Source organism: Megalobrama amblycephala, linkage group LG7, assembly GCF_018812025.1.
Source record: "Megalobrama amblycephala isolate DHTTF-2021 linkage group LG7, ASM1881202v1, whole genome shotgun sequence".
NCBI lineage: Eukaryota > Metazoa > Chordata > Actinopteri > Cypriniformes > Xenocyprididae > Megalobrama > Megalobrama amblycephala.
The window spans coordinates 4,832,026-4,851,047 of NC_063050.1; the positions used below are offsets into that span (position 1 = coordinate 4,832,026).

Here is a 19,022-nt window from a genome sequence, read left to right on the forward strand (position 1 = left end):
ACATTTAATAGACGTCTTTAAAATGTCAGTTTTACATACATTCTAAATCATAAACATCTCAAAGACATCTTCTAAACGTCTATTTGACATCTGACAGGATACGTCCTATAGACGTATTCCAGATGAGCAAACACTCTAAATAATACGTCTTCCAGACGTAATCACACACATCAAATAGACGTCTCCGAGATGTACGTGTGCTATCAGGGTTACTATCCAACAAGCCAGCAAACAAGCTAGGTAACATTACAATCACTAATTAAAGCGTTCACCACGCTCTCCCAGCTAATAAGGTGCAATGACCTATATTTCAATTAAGGATACAAAGAAGGTCTGCACTCTAAAAGAGACTTTAATAGAAGTTCACAGGAGATAAGTCAACAAACGTTTCGGCTCTTCGCCTTCGTCATCGTAACAATTTCATTCACTCTCAATGATTATATAGAAAATATACTCTACAATCATGATTAAAACAATCAAATAATTAGTCCAAACTTCAGATTTAAGTCTATAATAGGTCACAATTAAATGACAAGAGTAAATCACATATTAAATCTAGCAATGATACACAACGATCTCCAAGGGACCAGAATAGATCCTTCAAAAACAAAATACCACAATAGCTCCATCAACAATATAAATGGGGTACAATAACACATCATTACAATCACTAAAATGGTGGACTCACTGAAAAAAATCATGAGTTATCATCTTTCTTTCTTTTTTTTTATAACTAATTACTCAGCATCGTCGGTATTAAAGAGAAAATAATCACTAGTGATGTTACGGTCTGTGCCGAGGCTTCGGAGCGTGTGTCGAGAAATCCCGGAAGCTTTCAGTGAAGCGCGTATCGAGGCTTGTATCGCTTTAGATCAGTGACGTCATTGATGACGTTCGAAGCCTCGCTTCTGCCTGACTGGTTCGAATGTTTCGACTGGATGTGGTTCAAATCTTGGCGCGATATTTTGACAGATATATAAACCATGGGATCCCCTCAGATTGTGTGGTTTTAGAATAATAATATCGCCCGTCCTGCCTATTATGACCAAAGAATTTATTACACACATCCCCATTCATTTAAAAACCAATACGTTTATTACACAGTTATGTTATACAATCATTATATACAACCAGAAAGTACACATTACATTCAAATAAATATTTATAAGTCTTTGTGGAAATAGATTTTTTCTTCACCGTTATTTCTAAGCCATAACTGCCGCAAAATACAGTGTATCACAGATCACATCAGGACATCTGTAATGTGTCTACTTGTTTTACACTCTTTGACCACCAGGTGGTATTGTGGGCAAATGAAGCCTCAAGAAATGAACCCTTTTGTGAACCACTTGGCTGAAAAGCTTCAATGCTTCATGAGGCTTCATCTCGCCATCACTAATAATCACTTCATCCGATGTTTTTGAATAAAATAGCACTGACAGCCTACTTACTGGAACTACTCTCAACTACTGTCTGAAGAACTGTTTGTGTTCTCTCCCGCCGGTGCCGCCAGACTTGTACACTCACAAGTGTGACGTGCGCAGTGGACCAAACCACTGTGAGGCAAGGGAGGGGTGAATCAAAATGTTTCTAAACTTAAAACGCCTGTTTGCATTAGTATTGCTTTACTACTTACATAATGATTTTAAGTATATATAATTTATTTACAATACTTAGAGTGTTTTATATTATATTTTTTGGGGGGGGACAGCACTCAGATAGGGGGGGGGTCTTGAAAATCCTGTCCTGCTCTCACATATTTTGAATATCAACGTAAAGCTTGTTTTGTGATGTTCAGAGTTGATATGAATATTTTGTTGATTGTCACTATTGTTGAGGTTCATACACTGAATCTTGATGTTTGTGTGAGTCTACATGATCCTGTGAGAATAATTCCTGCACAAAGACTTAATAACATTCAGTTTCAATTCAATTTCATACAGTGTTATTCTAAAGGTAGGAACACACCAAGCTGACACTGATGAACTAGTGGTGACGAAAGCAGACAGTGGGGTTGGCTCACGTCGGCAGCGTCTGTGTCCAAAGTTGGCCTGACACACCAAACCAACGCTAGACACCCAACAGCCAAGTAGCACGTCTGTTCAGCGCCTACATAAGATGAAATGCCTTTCCGAGCCAGCAGGTGGCAGTAGCTGAACAGCCAATCAGAATGATCAGAATGGCCCGACGGACCGACGAGCTCTGACGCCGATTTCGAATCGGCTGAAAAAAAGCAGACGAGGACCAACTTCAGCCAACGGTGCAGAACCGGGTGTGTCTCATACGTTCTGAAAAGTGAAGCCACGGGCTCTTTGATCGCCCCCTGGAGGCTGGATGCAGTACAGGTCATAAACCCCGCCCTCTCAATGCAGTCGAATGAGACTTCAGTGAAAACTTAAAAATAAATTCTGCTTCAAATAAAACTTTCTGAAAGATGGTTTTGGTCATTTAAGGTAGTTGTTATCACACTGATATATATTCAATTGTTAGTTTTTGTGATGATTTAGATTTTAGCTAGCAATTTGATGCTATAAATACGGGGTGTGTCGTCATGATTCGATTGACAGCTTGTCTGAGGACTGTCGGAGCTTCGAGGGGAGATTGAAGATGTATTAACTAACTGTTAATTTTCGATTTCTTTGTTATTTAACACCAACAAAATGAGTTGTTCAGCAGTAATCTGTACTAACTACAGGACCTACAGGACCTGACGGATCACTGAACTTTTTTTCTGTAACATCAAATGTGGGCGTTATAAGCTAATTAATAAATGTTAGTTAAGATAACGCACCTAATGTTAACCATGTCGGAAAAAGCAGGTGATCGTTATCTGGCAGTTACTTATTATTTTTATGGGTATAAAATAATAATTAGCAGGACAAAACTAATGATAGCTTACTCTAATTACAGCAATCGATCTCCTGTAACGTTAGTTGAACTTGATTTAAAATGGCAGGACCGTTTCTGACGATTTAGAGTTGTTTCTAGTGGCATATTATATTGAGTTTATCTACTGAATTTGCTGTTTCAAAAATATTATTGCTCTAGAAACAGAATAGCCTATTATTTTATAGGTAGACTTTTAAATTGTGTATAATTTTTATAGTCTATTTAAAATACATGAATGATGACGCAGTCGTCTGGGCGGAAGTTTGATATCGCGACTCCGCCTCCGGCTCCACTGACGATTCCTTCTGCGCATGCCCAGGCTCCAAACTTTTTTTTTTTTGACGTATTGCGTAACGTGTCAGCGCCCATTCATCAGCCCATTTTGGCTTCAGTTCAATACAATGGAAGGAAGCGGCGTCGCGTCGTCCATCTTTTTTTACAGTCTATGTGCAGAACACACTGAGAAAACTTAGTCGGCCAACGAACAAAAACTGCCCGACGGCCGACCATGTGTTCCAGCTCCTATAATGTTAAATTATTCAATCTAAATCATGTCCTTATAGATCTATGGAAGCCTGTTTCCACCACTGAATAATTAATTAATTTAATAACAGTAAGTGCAACTTTTTTTCTCACGATTGCGAGTTATGAAGTTACAATTCTTAGATATAAACTCGCAATTGCGTAAAATAAAGTCAGAATTGTGAGGAAAAAAAGTCAGAATCCTGAGATAAAAAGTCGCAATTACTGTTTTTATTTTTTTATTTAGTGGTGGAAACGGGCTTCCATAGAGATCAGAGAATCAGGCCACTTCATGATAACTGAATCATCAAATCATTTTTTTTTCTCATAACTTCTGCTTTATGGGGTTAAACGGTGACTTCAAACTTTATTATTATCAATAAAACAGCGCTAAGGCTTCCTGCAGGTTAAGTGAGGGCTGCTCGTGCAGGACCAGAGCTGAGGACCAGCGTTTTACCATTGAACACATTCTCAGGAGTCCTGCGCTGAAGTGCTCGTAAAGGGCAAGTGCAGGCTTGTTTGCTGGTACACTCCACCTTATTTTGCAATGCAGAAGTTAGCTTTTTTTCTTCAGAATGTGTAAGACTTCCTGTTCATTAATATAATAGGTAGAAGAATAACAACAATGCATTGCTCTACAAACCAGTGTTTATGATTATGATAATGAAATTATAATAACATGATAACATTCAAATTTTGCAACATAAAGCATCATTACGGACTGTTTCTGTACAGGTAAAGTATGACATAAGGAGCCAGAAACATTCAAGTTAAATTTTGTTAAATCGATATTATTGTAAATCTATATCGAGACACTTAAATTACTTAAAGTTATGAAAATTATAAGAAAAACAATTCGGAATAAATATGAGCACAGACCTTCTATCGGTGAAATGGAGTCTTGTCATGAAGCACTTTACTTTCGATTTCACTTGGTTAGAAAAAACCAGAGCCGTGGAAAAACGACACTCCCATAGACCGCCATAGGAACTTTGGAATGCGGAAGTAACGCGTGTCGTGGACTATGGTCGTGGAGCAGCCGATAGTTCCAAACACTGAAGAAAAAAAAAAAAAAAAAAAAAAGTTCCAAACACTGATAGTTCCAGCGCTGAACCCCGGGCCCATTCATTTTCAGTGATTCTGAAGATCGCTCGCTGGTAAGTTGATGAAATTACTGCATTTTTGACATTTGAACGCATTTCCTGACCTCTCATGAATCTAGTCAGTAATTGTATGTTATGTAACCTGCTTTAGTTAATGTTTATTGTAAGTTAATAACGTTAGTTACTCTAATTGCAGCTAGCTTAAGTGACCAACACTTCACTAACTTTAGCTACCATAACCTGACGTCAGTTGGGCCACATTTACTTTTACCTTTACAAGTTCGTTGTCAAACAACGTTTATCTTCGGTTATTAGATTTGTTGTTAATGGTAGAAATACTTAGATGCCAGTTCATTAAAGTACCAGAGAATAACAAGGAGGTTGCATACACTATATTAGGAACACCTTTACAATCTAATGTAATTCAATACAACAGCTCTGCCATGAATTCCACTTTAATGAAGTTTATAATCAGCCAGAAATGTGTAAATTCAATACAGAGGTCATAGTTAAAGGTGATGTTTCACTACATTGTGTTCAGATGGGTTTCAGATGGGTGGCCAGAATATTAAACACATCTGGATATAAAGCAACAAGTTCAAAAACACCCCCACAAACTATGACCTCAATGCTAAATCATCATTAAATTTACACCTCTATGACAGCATAAAATATCTATATATATAATATAATCTTTTCCCTTATTTGCTTAATTTCTTGGATGAGCAAAATAATCACCCAGCTTCTTCCATAATGTTATTGTGTGGAAAAATAAAAATTTGAATAACAATAGTGGTTTGTATATAGATATGTATTTTTTTTTTTCTCATTTAATTTTATCTGTACTGGATTACAGAGCCAAAATAACAGAAATCATGACAAATGTCTAAATAGTTATGGACCGAACTGTAGTTCTCACTTCTGTAATGTCAAGCTCGTGAAAATGTTTTGGAAATGTGTATTTAATCTGTCCTTCAATGTATTAACCTTTACACTGTTTCCTCTTTCTTCACAACGCCCAGTTCTGTCCAGCAGCAGGCTTGACTCGACTCCAGACCCGGTCTCCTCCCAGACCCAGGCCCTGTTTTCACCTGGAGTTAAAATGCATTTTGGTTGATCGGATCACAAGTGGACGAGGGAGACACATACACGTTTACACCTGGTGTTTTAATCCATCTCTTTTGTCCTCTTTCAACCACTTCTGTCCCGATTTCTTCAAGGGGGTGGGTAAATATATGGGTTTTTATAGATCTTTCAATCTAACAGACAAAATAAGCTTGAGCAGTTTACATATGAACACGCCCAGAGATGACAGTAAAACATACAGAGAGCATCAGTGTTTGTTTCTGCTCTGACAGACGCGAGACCAGCTGAACGCAGTGAGTGTGTGTTAGAAATCAGGGATGGTGAGAGAACATTTTGGTATGTTTTTCATCTTCAAACCAAACTTGGGTCTTCAGCCAACAATGTTTAAATCCCGTCTGGCTAGCGTGCTTCCCATAATGTTTACACATAGGTCAGTAGATGGAGAGTAGACAGTCTTTAGTGGCGGTTCGAACACATTCGACCACATGAGCGTTTACACTATGAAAGCAGCATTTTCAAATACCTCTGGAAGTGGTCGAAGGTGGACAAACTCAAACTAGACCCCATTTACACCTGTATTTAGTGTTGTCCACTTGTGATCAGCCAAAACGCATCTTAACACCAGGTGGAAACAGGCCCACAGTCTGCTTCTGGCAGTGGAATGCTTTCACCCAAAAATTCAAGTAACTATAGCATTACTTATAGTGTGGAGTTTGAATGCTTTTGTTATCAATGTATATATAAGCATTTGACCGATTCTCGATTCACCACCAGGTCTCCAGATCATCCTGCGCTAGAAGAATGTAATGGCTATTGTGAACACTTATATTCCTTTTCTGGCCTGCTTTCTGCCATCTTTCTCTCCCTGTAGGAAGTCGAATGAGTTTCTTTGAAGAGAGAACATTCAAGGAAAACTTACCTACTCTCTCCCTGGATATAATATATAATTAAATGTGAATGTATCTTAACATAACACATCATAGGATTTTAGTAATATTTATGACCATAGGAGCATGAGAAAAATATATACAGTACATGCTGTAAATGTATACCTTATGGGAGCAGCTTCCTTAAACACTCACAAAAAATTAATTCAATTCAAAGGACTTTATTTGCATGAAAACTTTTTATATATATATATATATATATATATATATATATATATATTACATACTACATGAATACACGTATGTTTGTATGTATTTGTGTGTGTGTTCTGATGAATGGTATAGCCTATAGGTAAAGGCTATGATGAAGGGGTACATTAGCATTTCTGTTAACTGGATTCATTTCAGTATGGCTAACGTTATGGATCGTATTTAGGAACATTGTTAATTCACTCAGTAACCATCTCTCCAGTTACCTGTACATTTTAACATACTACACTGTTAACGATAATGACCTCTCTTTCAACTCTCCAGATACAAAAGTGTAGTCAACGTAGTAATCAATTTTATTCAATATTTAATCAGAATTATGCGTTAATATGTACCGAAAAAAATGCTGCAAATACAGTAGTTGCTGTGAATGTGTTTTACGTTATGGGAGCAGCCCCTCTTCACTCCAAAATTAAACACAAAAACTGATTAATGCTGTTTCCGCCACTCCCCAGGAAAAAAAGGCTATCATATGTAATGTAAGTGTCAGCATAATAATTAATGTATATTATGCGTCAATATTTACGGATAATTGCTACAAATATAGCTACAGCTGTCTGTTCCGCTTAAAACCATTCAAACTAGTTGACGGCGCGGATTTGTTTGGAACTATTGAGAGCTACACGAACCACGTGACAGCGTGGCGGCGAGATCAAAGAGTGTCGCAACTCTCATATTTAACGGCTCTGGAAAAAACTAATAAATAATTCCTGAGGGGGAAACCTGTGATTGGATCATTTCCATCACCAGCTGACTTTGATTGGTTCATCGTTCTGCTGGAATCAGGTTCAGTAGTTGTTTGTATGGACATTTTTAATCCAGCTGAGGGCTGTTTCATAAAACAAGATTAGAAAACAAGCCAGGCTTATTTTACTTAGTCAGACTTGTTGTCAGCGAATTCTGTTTCATAAAACAAACTTAAATTAGTTCAAACTCAGTTACTCTGGCAACTTATGCTGGGAAACTAGCCTGGTCTGGAGCAGGCTAACTGTCAGGCTAAGCTGAGCTCCTCTAACACTGACCAATAGGAACGCAATGATATTACAGCTGACTCTCTCACATACAATTATTTGACCTTATTAACACACACACACACACACATATATATATATATTTTTTTTTCTAACTCTTGTTTTCACCCCTTGGACTGCATTTCCCCTAACAAACTTCCTGGACTCATTATCCCGTTTCATTGCACCCAATGGTTTGTTTCTGCTTTTGTTATCGTGGTTTCATTTACGGTCACCGGCTTCTGTTTGTGTTTTTCTTTGTTTTTGTATGGACTGTTCTGTGGACTTTGACCCTCGCCTGCCTGGATTATGTTTATTGGATTACCCCATTAAAGCTGCACTTGGATCTTACCTTCTTGTCTCTGTGCCATTACGTGACAGAAACCACGATCATGCAGAGATCCACCAGCAGGAGACTCCGGCCAGCGGCTAGCACCCGGGGAAGTCCCCAGGATCTGACTAAACTTCTCCAGAGAGGTATGGAGGTGCGGGCATTCACCCAGAAGTTCTGGTCACGGGCGGAGAGGTTTAGCCTCCCTGATGCGGTCCTCAAGGACACACTTAATAACTGTTTGGATGACCCTCTGCCGCAGTGGGAGATGGAGCTGGTGGGGAGGTTACATTTTTGGAATTTCACCAGTTACCTGTATCTGCGTAAGAATGGGCAGATTCGATTACCTCCAGCACCCGCTCCAGCCCATCAGTCCGCTCCAGAGCCTGCTCCAGCCCGTGTGTCCGCTCCTGAGTCTGCTCCAGCCAGTGAGTCCGCTCCAGAGCCCACAGAGGAGGTGGGTACAGAGTCACTGCCTCACTCACGTAAAAGGAGGAAGAGGAGAAGGAAGGCCATCCAAGCCTTCTGCCCTGCTGCCGCTGCCCAGGCCGTCTGACCCGCTGAAGCCCTCCTGGTCAGTTCCTCCAGCACCACCCTGGCACTCAGCCAGGACTCCGACCCCACTAGGCCTACATGGTATATCAGCTGGTATGTACGGGGCAAGGGTGGATAATATGACCATAATATGATAAATTTTATAATTGTATAAGTTATTTTTGTTAGGCTATATAAAAAGAACAAAGAAGCAAATTAGCCAATTACAAATACAACAGAGCCTAAATTAAATAGCCTAAACTCTTTTTTTTCAGATACAGTAGGTTTATTTAACATTTAACATCTGTTGTTTGATTAACATTAATGACATACAGATATTTAATTGGGCTGCTGAATGCATGTACGTAATATACTGACACATATCCAGTTTTTACCCACCTGTTTACATCCACTTAAGCCATAACTGACTGTATCCACGCGAGATACTCCACATGATGGACATTTTGACATCTATGTATGCGTGTATTTGACTATTCAGGCGCAAGGAGCTCTAAACGCACGCGACGCGAGAGAGCGCTTCTGTTGTGTGTTGTGTGCCTTGTTCCAGCAGCAGTATTAACATAAAGTGACATGGCATCTGACGCAATGGCACATCCAGTGGCACTTACGGTCTTCATTGGCATGTGTCAGTGGATAGTGGCATGTGCCACTGACATTGTCGAAGAACAACTGAAGAAAGTTGTAGTTTGTGTTCTTATTTCTCTTTCTTTCAGTGTTTGTTCACAGCAGGTGTTTGAATGATTGAAAGAATGTTTCAGGAACATTATACCTTATAAAAACTTTCCTCTAATGTCAAGAAAACTGGATGTTTTTAATGTTCTCAGAACCAACACTGAATATTTAGAGAACGTTCTTATAACAAAATTCTGTTAGCTGGGTGTGCACCGAGTTTTTTCCATCAGCTCTTTATCTTTGGAAAACACTGGTATTACATCAAATGATTCAGTAGACAAAATTGCACACATGGCTGCGTTCCACTTTTAGACATGCATTTGCAAACTTCCCTAAGCACTTCCCCAGGGGAATCCCTGCTGCCATTTTGAAGCGCATTCCACTTCGTGAAGTGAACGAGGGAAGTTTATATGGACAGACCCTCGTCTCCTCGATTTTGACCGAGGGAGCAAATCTACTTCATATGTACTTCATATGAAGTCTCAGAATTCCAGGTGTTTTCAAGCCAGCGTGGAGTAACTCTACTAATCAGCAGAAGAGTTCATTCAGCCGCATTCAATAAGAGAAACATTTGAAATGTGCAGGATAAGTTTGGACATGCATGCAGCTGTTAAAGCATGACGCTAACTTCCTGTCCTCTCCACATCACCTTCCTGTTTTGTGTTTCTCAGATAGTGAGAGAGTCTTCCGGCTTATCTGTGCTTCTACAGCAGGAAACAAACTTAAGTTTTAGTATACAACGGTCACCAAAGAGGTATGATCTCATTTTCTCTTTCACTTGTGAAAAAATGTTTTTCTATTAAACAAAAGTGATTTTTAAACTGTATATACAGAACACAAAAAAATACTCTGTATTAATGATTCAGTCTGAATTTCTGATATACGCTCACAGTATTTAAGTCAATGTGTTACTTGTGGAATATTAGAGTTACAGCCAGAGAATCTCAAATTATGACAAAAAGACGAATCAGGGAAAAAAAACAATGAAGGACGCTTAGTGAGGCTTAGAGTGAATGAGCTTCTCTCTGCTGATCACAAAATACAAAAAACTGCAGTAGCAAACAGTTGAGAAACATTGCAATAGTACACTCAAACGGAGTTAACAAAAAGAGGGAACTAAACTAAACTAAAACTGAACACAAGAACCCTCAGAAAAAAAAAAAAAAACATCATACAACAAAACAAACTTGCTAATCTGAAGAAATTATCATAAAGTAAGCCATTTGCTCAAATGCCTCTCCACTCATTCATTGGTATCATTTTAAATGTCTCAGAGTGATTGGTAAAATGGTCTCAATTTCATAGCTGTCACTTATATTATGTGAAAGGGTGGGGTGTGCCTTCCTTTTGAGGATCTCTGGTCAGACCCATGACCCACTCTTAGATTCATCTTTGATTCATCTTTTTCATTATCATCATCATCATTATTATTATTATTATTATTATTATTATTATTATTGCTATTTTGGAATAACTAACCTGGTTTTCATTGTCAATACCACTATATTTAAACCATTGGATTATTTCCAATCCCAGCAGCTCTGTCCCAGGTTGACACACTCGCACAATGTCCCCCTTCTTTTAATGCACCTTAGACACTACACATAACACATTCACAGTTTCTGTGAATAATATGCACAAATTTTTTATCGGATAGGCATTTCGTCCACACGGATCCGACGTTTTCGAAAGGAGAAGCCGGTATTTTTTGAAACCGGGTCCCAGAGTGGATAAATTTGAAAACGCCGTCTTTGCGTTTTCGTGTGGACGGGGCAATCTGTATATTTTCTGAAACGATGATGTCATCACCCCACGTGTCGACCCTAGTCAGACGCGCTAACACCACATCACAGCAATAGCAGACTCTACATGCTTGCGTTCGAGCTGCAGAAGCTACTGAACCAAAATAAAACGTTACTTCTAAGCTTTGCTATAGTTTGTATTCAGCGCGCAAAGTTTATGCGCATGCTCCAAGTCTTCTTCACTGCTTTAAGTGCATTTCTGTGACAGAATTGCAGCGCCACATAATGGTCTGCCATGTATACTACATCGTTTTGAGTCGTTTCAGTGGTTTCGTGTGGATGCAGATATTTTTTGAGACGAGGGAAAAAAAAAGATCGGTTTAGGGTAAGCTCCGATTTCGTGTGGATGTAGCCAGATAAAAAAGTTCCCAGATAAAAGCATTGAAAATGCAGAAAGGGGCTGGAGCAATACATCCAAGTCTCAACAGATACAAAGATAGTCAGGGCCAGGTAGTAGAACAACAAAGTCTGGCAGGATGAGAAAGAGCAGTTCGAAACAAAAGAAAAAAACAAAACAGCACTTGGAGCCTAAAAACACACAACATGGCAAGACAAGGCAAACAAGAAAGGAAAGTCACGAGCGAAGCATTAGCTCAAACAACGGTCTGACAAAAGACTGAGGATCTAAAATAGGGGAAAGCTAATGAGGGATGAGTGGCAACAGGTCTGACAGAGAACACAATTGAAGATAAGGATAACGAGTGGGAGAGGAAATCGCCACACTGACAGCAGAGCACACGGAGGGCTGTCAAAACAAAACTGATGTGCTCAGAGACAACAGGGCACGCAGACACAGAGACAAAGACAACAAAACATGGCAAATCAGACTGAAGTCATGACAGTTACAATTGTTGTAAAAAAGTAATTTATGAAACTAAACTAAAGCAAACGCTTTTCACTATAATGGTGACTTCAAAAATTTTCAATAAAAAAATAAACATTAATTAGAGCTAAACACATAGACATCAAGAATCAGCATATGAATGTTTATGTTTATGTTTATTATTTAGATCCCCATTAGCTACTCCATTAAGCAGTAGCTATTCTTCCTGGGGTCTTAACAATTTTTACCAAAATATTAACATCAAAGCAGTGCAACAATGAGGACAAATACAGAAGTGCACACAACATCTTCTTAATTATATAACTAACACACACACACACACACACACACTCTCACAGTTTGTTTTTGTGAATTGTGGGGTCATCCCATAGGCGTAATGGTTTTTATACTGTACAAACTGTATTTTCTCTCCCCCTACACTAACCCTATCCCTGCCCCTAAATCTAACCATCACAGGAAACTGTGCACACTTTTACTTTCTCACAAAAACTCATTCTGTGTGATTTATAAGCCTTTTGAAAAGTGGGGACATGCTGTAATGTCTTCATAAGTCACCTCTTTTTGTAATACCTATGTCATACCCATGTCATTATACACATTTGTGTCCTGATATGTCACAAAAACACACACACACACACATAACACATAACACATATACACTAAACATAACAACATAAGCTCTTCAAATACAAAATATTACCACTCTCATAGTATAATATAGTATAAAAATCACAACATAATTACAATTACTCCAAAGTAAATAAATACAGTCTCAGTCTTTTGGAAAAACTAACATTGTGACTCTCTGAAACCAAAAACAACGGGAGCGAGTTCCATGCCACCATTGCTCTAAAACACGATGTTCTTTGCAGTTGATTTGTTCGACAGACAGGTAACAAGAAACGCCCTTCACTTGAACGTCACTGAAGAAAGTCAATCTATTGTAAATAATTTCAGGTGCTTTTGTAGTAATTATATATTTTTAAGAATTTAATAAGAGAATAATTAATTCTGCTTCTTACATGAAGCCATGCTAACTGTGCATGTCCCTAATACTTGTTCTAAAAGAACAGTTTAGGACAAGCCGAGACGCTTTATTTTGTGCAATCTGTAATCTGTTTAAATTATTCTCTGTAGATGCAGCCCAAATGATGGAACAATAGTCCAGATGACACAAAACTACTGATTCCACCAAAGTTTTCTGTATGCGAATCGGTATGCATTTCCTGCAATGGCGAACTACAGCCATACTCCTGGAATGCTCAACAATGGTGACAATAAACAAGAAGTTTCATGCTTTTAACGCCATAGTACAAAAATCCCAGTATACACTGCGGCATGAATAAATGATCACCACTGTAGAGCACTGTATGATAAGTGTTGATGTCAAAGTGTGTACTGTATGTTCAGACAGTTAGGGCTGTGAATATTTGGGTATACAGCAAATCGATTCGATTCACGATTCATGGTTGTTCAATTTGATTCAAGAGCGTTTTTTGCAAATTCAGAATGATTCGATGCGATTCAAATAATTCAATTTGATTCTCCATTTTAATATGCATTCATAGGGTAATTGAAATGCTTCTCCCAATGTGTCTAAATCAGGATGAGAATTACACAGCAACCTTCTGGCGGTTAGAGATTGAAACCTTTTGTCCATTATTAAGGTTAGTTCATGTTAGTTCTTAATGATGCTACCTAACTTTATTTTAATAGCCTATAAAAATTGGCATTTGTGGAAATTTACATAAGCCAAAATTTTAAAAGGCTTTAAAAGTGTTGTTAGGCCTAGTTCATGTTAACTATAGTGTAGGATTGTTTACTGTTGGTGTAGTAACGAACGTAACTTTCATGAGCATCTGACCGATAGATAAACCGTGCGCTTGTTTCAGTGTTGTTAATGTTGTAGTTACTCCAGCAGTTTCCTTCTTGCATTCAGTTTAACGACATTAGGTTTATAATTTTATTTATCATTCATTGGAACTGTACGGATGCATTTAGACACATTATGTGTTCGGTCCGTCCATGCAATAAATGTGCACCCTTGAATAAATGGGGTTTTAACGTTACTTCAACTGCTCAGGTATGACCCATTTTCATTTTATCTTATAGAAAATAACGGTGATGTTTCCTCGCAATAAAAGCATTTTATTGCAACAATAGTGACCGCGCAATGGCGCAAATGATGTCGCACAACATCTCCAACAATTCGCGCATGTAGTAATTTAATGTTTATATATTTCAAAGCACTGAATCTCTATAGAATCACGATTAATCTGATTCTCAACATTTTACATCGATTATTGACCGAAATTAACAAAAAATTAACAAAAATTCAAAAAACATGTTTCAAGATCGATGCATATACATCATCAGGGTTTGTAATCAATGCATCGAGAAAACGAGTGAATCATTACACCCCTACTGACAATTGTTGAATAGAACTTTTACAGCTTTGTTGACTTTATTACCATTAATAAAGATCACTGAGAATATTAATTTAAATATCTTACAAAAAATGCTGTTATTTTCCTGCAAAACATACATAAATGTTTATCACGAAACACCATTGTAATTGCAAAAGGGTCACAAGCCCAACTAAAGCAAACACTAACCACCATATGATGGTGACATAATTTTTTGACCAATAAAACATAAACAGAAATTTTCTACAATAAATTCTGTAGACGTGTGACAGAAATAAAGTCAGTCTGGTTAGTAATAAGTGAAGCTGGTAATGCTGTTTGTGGAGTTGTTGAATCAGATCTTCAGAGATTTAATGTCTTTTATCTTCAGTTGATTTCATCTAAGGCTGTGGCTGAAGTCAGTTGTAGTTCTTGTTGTTTCTCTTTCATTCAGTGATGTCTTCCAGTCATTGCACATTATTACACGTATTACTAACCAGTTTGACTATTTCTACAGAAGATCTTATTGAGAATTAACAGAAGTTTAGATGTTGAAGTTTAATTGAAAATCAAGTTCAAGTTGAAGTTCTGTTTATTTATATAGCACTTATAAAACAGCCACATGACTGACCAAAGTGATACAAAGGATCAGACAAAAGAAATATAAAAAAATAATAAATAAATAAAAATATGATAAACACAACTAAAACACAATAAAACAAAGTCAGAACCCAATTTATAAAAACTAAATAAATAAATAAATATGTAGAATAAGACCAAAGAAAAAACATAAAAGCACGACAAGAACCATAAAAGAAAATTAATTATAAGCCATGGAAAAAAAGTGCTTTTGAATTTTTTCATAAAAAATAAATAAATAAATACAGCATTTAGACACACACATATCAAAAATCAGCACATGAATCTCAACAATGGTGGCAATAAAAAAGACCATCCAGCTGGATAATTTATTCATGCTGCAGTGCATGCTGGGAGTTTTGTACTATGCTGGCACCCAGAATGCATTGCGACATTAAACTTTTGAATGTCACCATTGTTGAGATTCATATTCTGATTGTTGATGTCAGTGTGTGTCTAAGTTATACAGTAGCTCAAAATGTTTCATGCATTATAGGACTTTAATATTCTTCCTGATTACTGAAGCATTGCTTGATCTCATGTTGTTGAATCACAGAGATACTATAATCAATAATTAAAAAATTTAAATACCCATGAAATCAAAGATTAGACGCAGAAAGAGATCAGCGACTCAGACAAGTCCAAGATGATTACAGGATCATCACAACAGCCAAAACACCTGATCAACTTCCTCTTGGCTTTTTCTTGCCATATCAAATGTGTTTTATAAACACTCAGTTACAGCAGCCAGAGAAAACTAATGTTAAAGAGTCAAGAGCCCAACTAAAGTAAGAACTGGTCACCATGATGGTGACTGCAAACTTCAATATTTTCAATAAAACATCGACATCCATATGTGTTAATTCTCAACAAGAACTTCTGTACATGTATGTAATAATAATGTCAAACTGGTTTGTGAACTGGTTTGACACTCAGTGTGGCTGAAGTCAGTTGTAGTTCTTGTGTTTCTTCTTTTTTTTCTGTTCTTGTTTCTCTGTCCTTCAGTGATTCTGTTTATCAGGTGTTCATCAGTGTCTGAATTCACTCATTCACTCTGTCAAGTGGACTATATTAGTGAACTAATGTAGGGAATAGTGAATGAGAGTATAGGGTGTGATTTAGGACACAGCCTCTGAGTGAGCGATGTTAACTCAGTATATTCCTGTAGGCTATTTTCTCAAAAATGACAAATATTACCCAGAATGCATTGTTTTCTACAGTATATTACTGTTTTAATGGAAAATGGTATGTTATTGTCAGAATTTGATCTTAGCGTGTGCGTACGCTTAAATCCACTCCAATCCACTCATATTTATAAAAGCGGTCTTTGACGTGGTAAAGTGCTTAGTGCCACGCCAGGGACGTACTTAATATTCCATGTAAAGACAACTTAACTGAGTCAATGCAAAAAAGATAACTCAAAATGTTAAGTTGAGTGAATGAATTTTTAGATTTTTATTTTTTACAGTGTATTTCCATAAAACTCTGAGTGAGCTTGCATTATAATAAATAACTTCAAATTCCTCTCTCCTCCTAAGGTACAGGACCATGATGGAAACATTAAATGAATTAGCCCAGCTGAGAGACTCTGGGTTCGGCCAACCCTGGCCCAGACACGGACTCAAACTCCTCTACTGGTTCGCCAATGACTGTTTTTCTTTCAAAAGAAAAAATTCCATGCTCTGTAAATGTGACCCAGCCAACGGAGAGTTTGGTTTTCACCTCTTTGAGAACAGATATGATGAATATGGGGATAAACTTCTTCCAGACATAGACTTCCCTTACTATGTGGTTGGCAATCTAAATTCACCAGGGGCTGAAGAACTTCCTGATTATGTCTCAGAAGACAATTCTCCTGACCTTCACAACAGCAACACAGACCGGATTATTGTCAGTCTCTACGATGAGGAGTGGTTTCATAGAGTTTATGTGACTCAACACCACAACCGATCAAACTACGATCAAAACGCCACTTACCGGATCTCCAGAGGCCTTCTCATGATCATCAGGAGGAGGAGTTTAGAGTACTTTCTGGAAGAGATGGATTATTCATACTTACAGCTTCTCTTATCAATGGCTATGATCAATTACAGTCCTCAAACTACAGATACAGTCAGTCCAGATTTCACTGTGCTCACTCCACCATGCAGTGATTCAGATGACAGCGAGCCTCCTGAAACACAGAGAAATTACACCAAAACACAGATAGATGACAAGAAGAAGACTTGTTATTTACCAACACCTGTCATCAATTACAGACCTCAAAATACAAACAAAGTCACTCCAGATTTCACTGCAATTACTTCATCATCCAGTGATTCAGATGACAATGAGTATCCTGCAGCAATCCAGTTAGATGACAACGAGAAGACAGGTTATTATAAATACACTCAGCCTCTCTTACCAACGCCTGTCATCAATTACAGACTTCAAGTTACAAGTACAGTCAGTCCAGATTTTACTGCGGTCACTCCATCATCCAGTGATTCAGCACACAATAAACGTCCTGCAGCACAGAGAAATTACACCAAAATCCAGTTACATGTTCACGAGAATACAGGTTTTTATTCATACAAACAGCCTTTCTTACCAACGCCTGTCGTCAGTTACAGTCCTCAAACTACAAGAACAATCAGTCAGGATTTCACTGCAATTACTCCATCATCCAGTGATTCAGATGAGCCTCCTGAAACACAGGGCAGTGACAGCATAATCCAGTTTGATGATGACATGTCTACACAAGACCCCTCAGAGAACTTAAAAAAGAAGAAGGGATTATGCAAAAGATTCTGCACCATACTTTAAAACGGACTGCACTGCTGCACTCAAATGCTCCTGGGAAACTCAAATTTAAAAATCATAACTATCACAGGATATGCATTACAGTGATGTTGGTTGGACACAGTACAGTTTCATATTTCTCTTTCCATTGCCTACAAAGTCAGAAGAAAATAATGAACATTAGCATTTTATCATCGTCTTTCAATCACAAAGATTGATGGGAAATGAAATTCTCCTCAGAACACCTACATGAGTGCTTTTTGTGAGCTTTTGTTTTATTTATTTATTTTTTTTTTTTTTTTTTGCTTTAACATGTTATATTATTGTCACCATTGTTGAGATTCACAGGCTGATTCTTGATGTCTGTGTGTCTAAATAAGTTTTTATTTAAGTTTTTTTTTTTTTTTTTTTTTAATCAGAACAACTTTTAAGAAATGCTTTGGATTATATTGAAAAAGCTGATCTTCTGCTGTAGAATCACAGTGCTGTAATCAGTAATGTAGGGGGCACTCTAAAAGAATTAGAGATGTAGGAATGAATAGGCTAATTGTTAAATAATTTAACAAGTGATGTAATGTATCATTACTGCTTATCTAAAACATGGAAATTCAGTATGCCATAGGGCTGGGGTGATATGGACAAAAAAAATCATATCTCTTTTTTTGGACTGAATTTACATTTACATTACATTTATGCATTTGGCAGACGCTTTTATCCAAAGCAACTTACATTGCATTATACTATACATTTGTATCTGAGTATGTGCAATCCCTGGGATCGAACCCATGACCTTGGCATTGTTAGTGCCATGCTCTAACCACTGAGCTACAGGAAAGACTGAATGGCAATGTATAATCTTGGTATTTTGTACATTTTTCTATTTGAACTAAAAAAATAAATAAAATCTGTATTCAATTAAAAAAATGTTATTTCACATGCTGTCCATTATTTTCCTACAAACAATGTTCATATTGAAGGCTATGAAAACAAACATTAATGTAACTGTGTAGGCTATATTATGTGCAAAAAAAGGGGTCAAATTACATTAGGCCTACATTCTAACATTGTAACACTACAATCTAAAGACAAAATGTTTTAGAAGTTAAATTCACTAAACTAAAAATGAAAATGAAAATAAATAAAAACACAAACTAATTGTTAACGGAAAACAACAGACTAATTATTTGGGTATTTTGATTAACCTACAATATTAGTCACTTTACAGT

The 19,022-nt window shown here is 37.4% G+C and overlaps 2 protein-coding genes across 5 annotated transcripts in view; one reads left to right on the plus strand and one right to left on the minus strand.

Annotated features, from left to right (window-relative positions):
• The window catches only part of LOC125271079 (NACHT, LRR and PYD domains-containing protein 3-like), a 66,571-nt gene extending 62,187 nt beyond the window's left edge, over positions 1 to 4,384 (minus strand). The window contains exon 1 of the mRNA XM_048195017.1: positions 4,291 to 4,384. The gene's annotated coding sequence lies outside the window, so the exon portion shown is untranslated. The remainder of the gene's footprint in view (positions 1 to 4,290) is intronic.
• Positions 4,186 to 18,676, plus strand: LOC125271132. Of its 4 annotated transcripts, none has more exons than XM_048195117.1 (5): positions 4,186 to 4,568; positions 5,537 to 6,283; positions 6,375 to 8,746; positions 9,997 to 10,079; positions 16,554 to 18,676. In XM_048195117.1, the coding sequence occupies exons 3-5, from the start codon at positions 8,732 to 8,734 to the stop codon at positions 17,818 to 17,820; spliced, it is 1,365 nt and encodes a 454-aa protein (XP_048051074.1). In that variant the 5' UTR covers positions 4,186 to 4,568; positions 5,537 to 6,283; positions 6,375 to 8,731; the 3' UTR covers positions 17,821 to 18,676. The 4 variants fall into 4 exon arrangements, with proteins under 4 accessions (XP_048051074.1, XP_048051075.1, XP_048051073.1 ...); XM_048195118.1 differs by having other exon boundaries at positions 8,149 to 8,746; XM_048195116.1 differs by lacking the exons at positions 4,186 to 4,568; positions 5,537 to 6,283; positions 6,375 to 8,746 and having other exon boundaries at positions 9,712 to 10,079.
• The last annotated feature ends 346 nt before the right edge of the window (positions 18,677 to 19,022 follow it).

Excerpts from the sequence above, each read along its gene's own strand:
- LOC125271132 (XM_048195116.1), top strand. The coding sequence starts at position 9,943 with ATGACGCTAACTTCCTGTCCTCTCCACATCACCTTCCTGTTTTGTGTT. Across the intron at positions 10,080-16,553 it reads ATACAACGGTCACCAAAGAG|GTACAGGACCATGATGGAAA; the intron begins GTATGATCTCAT and ends TCTCCTCCTAAG.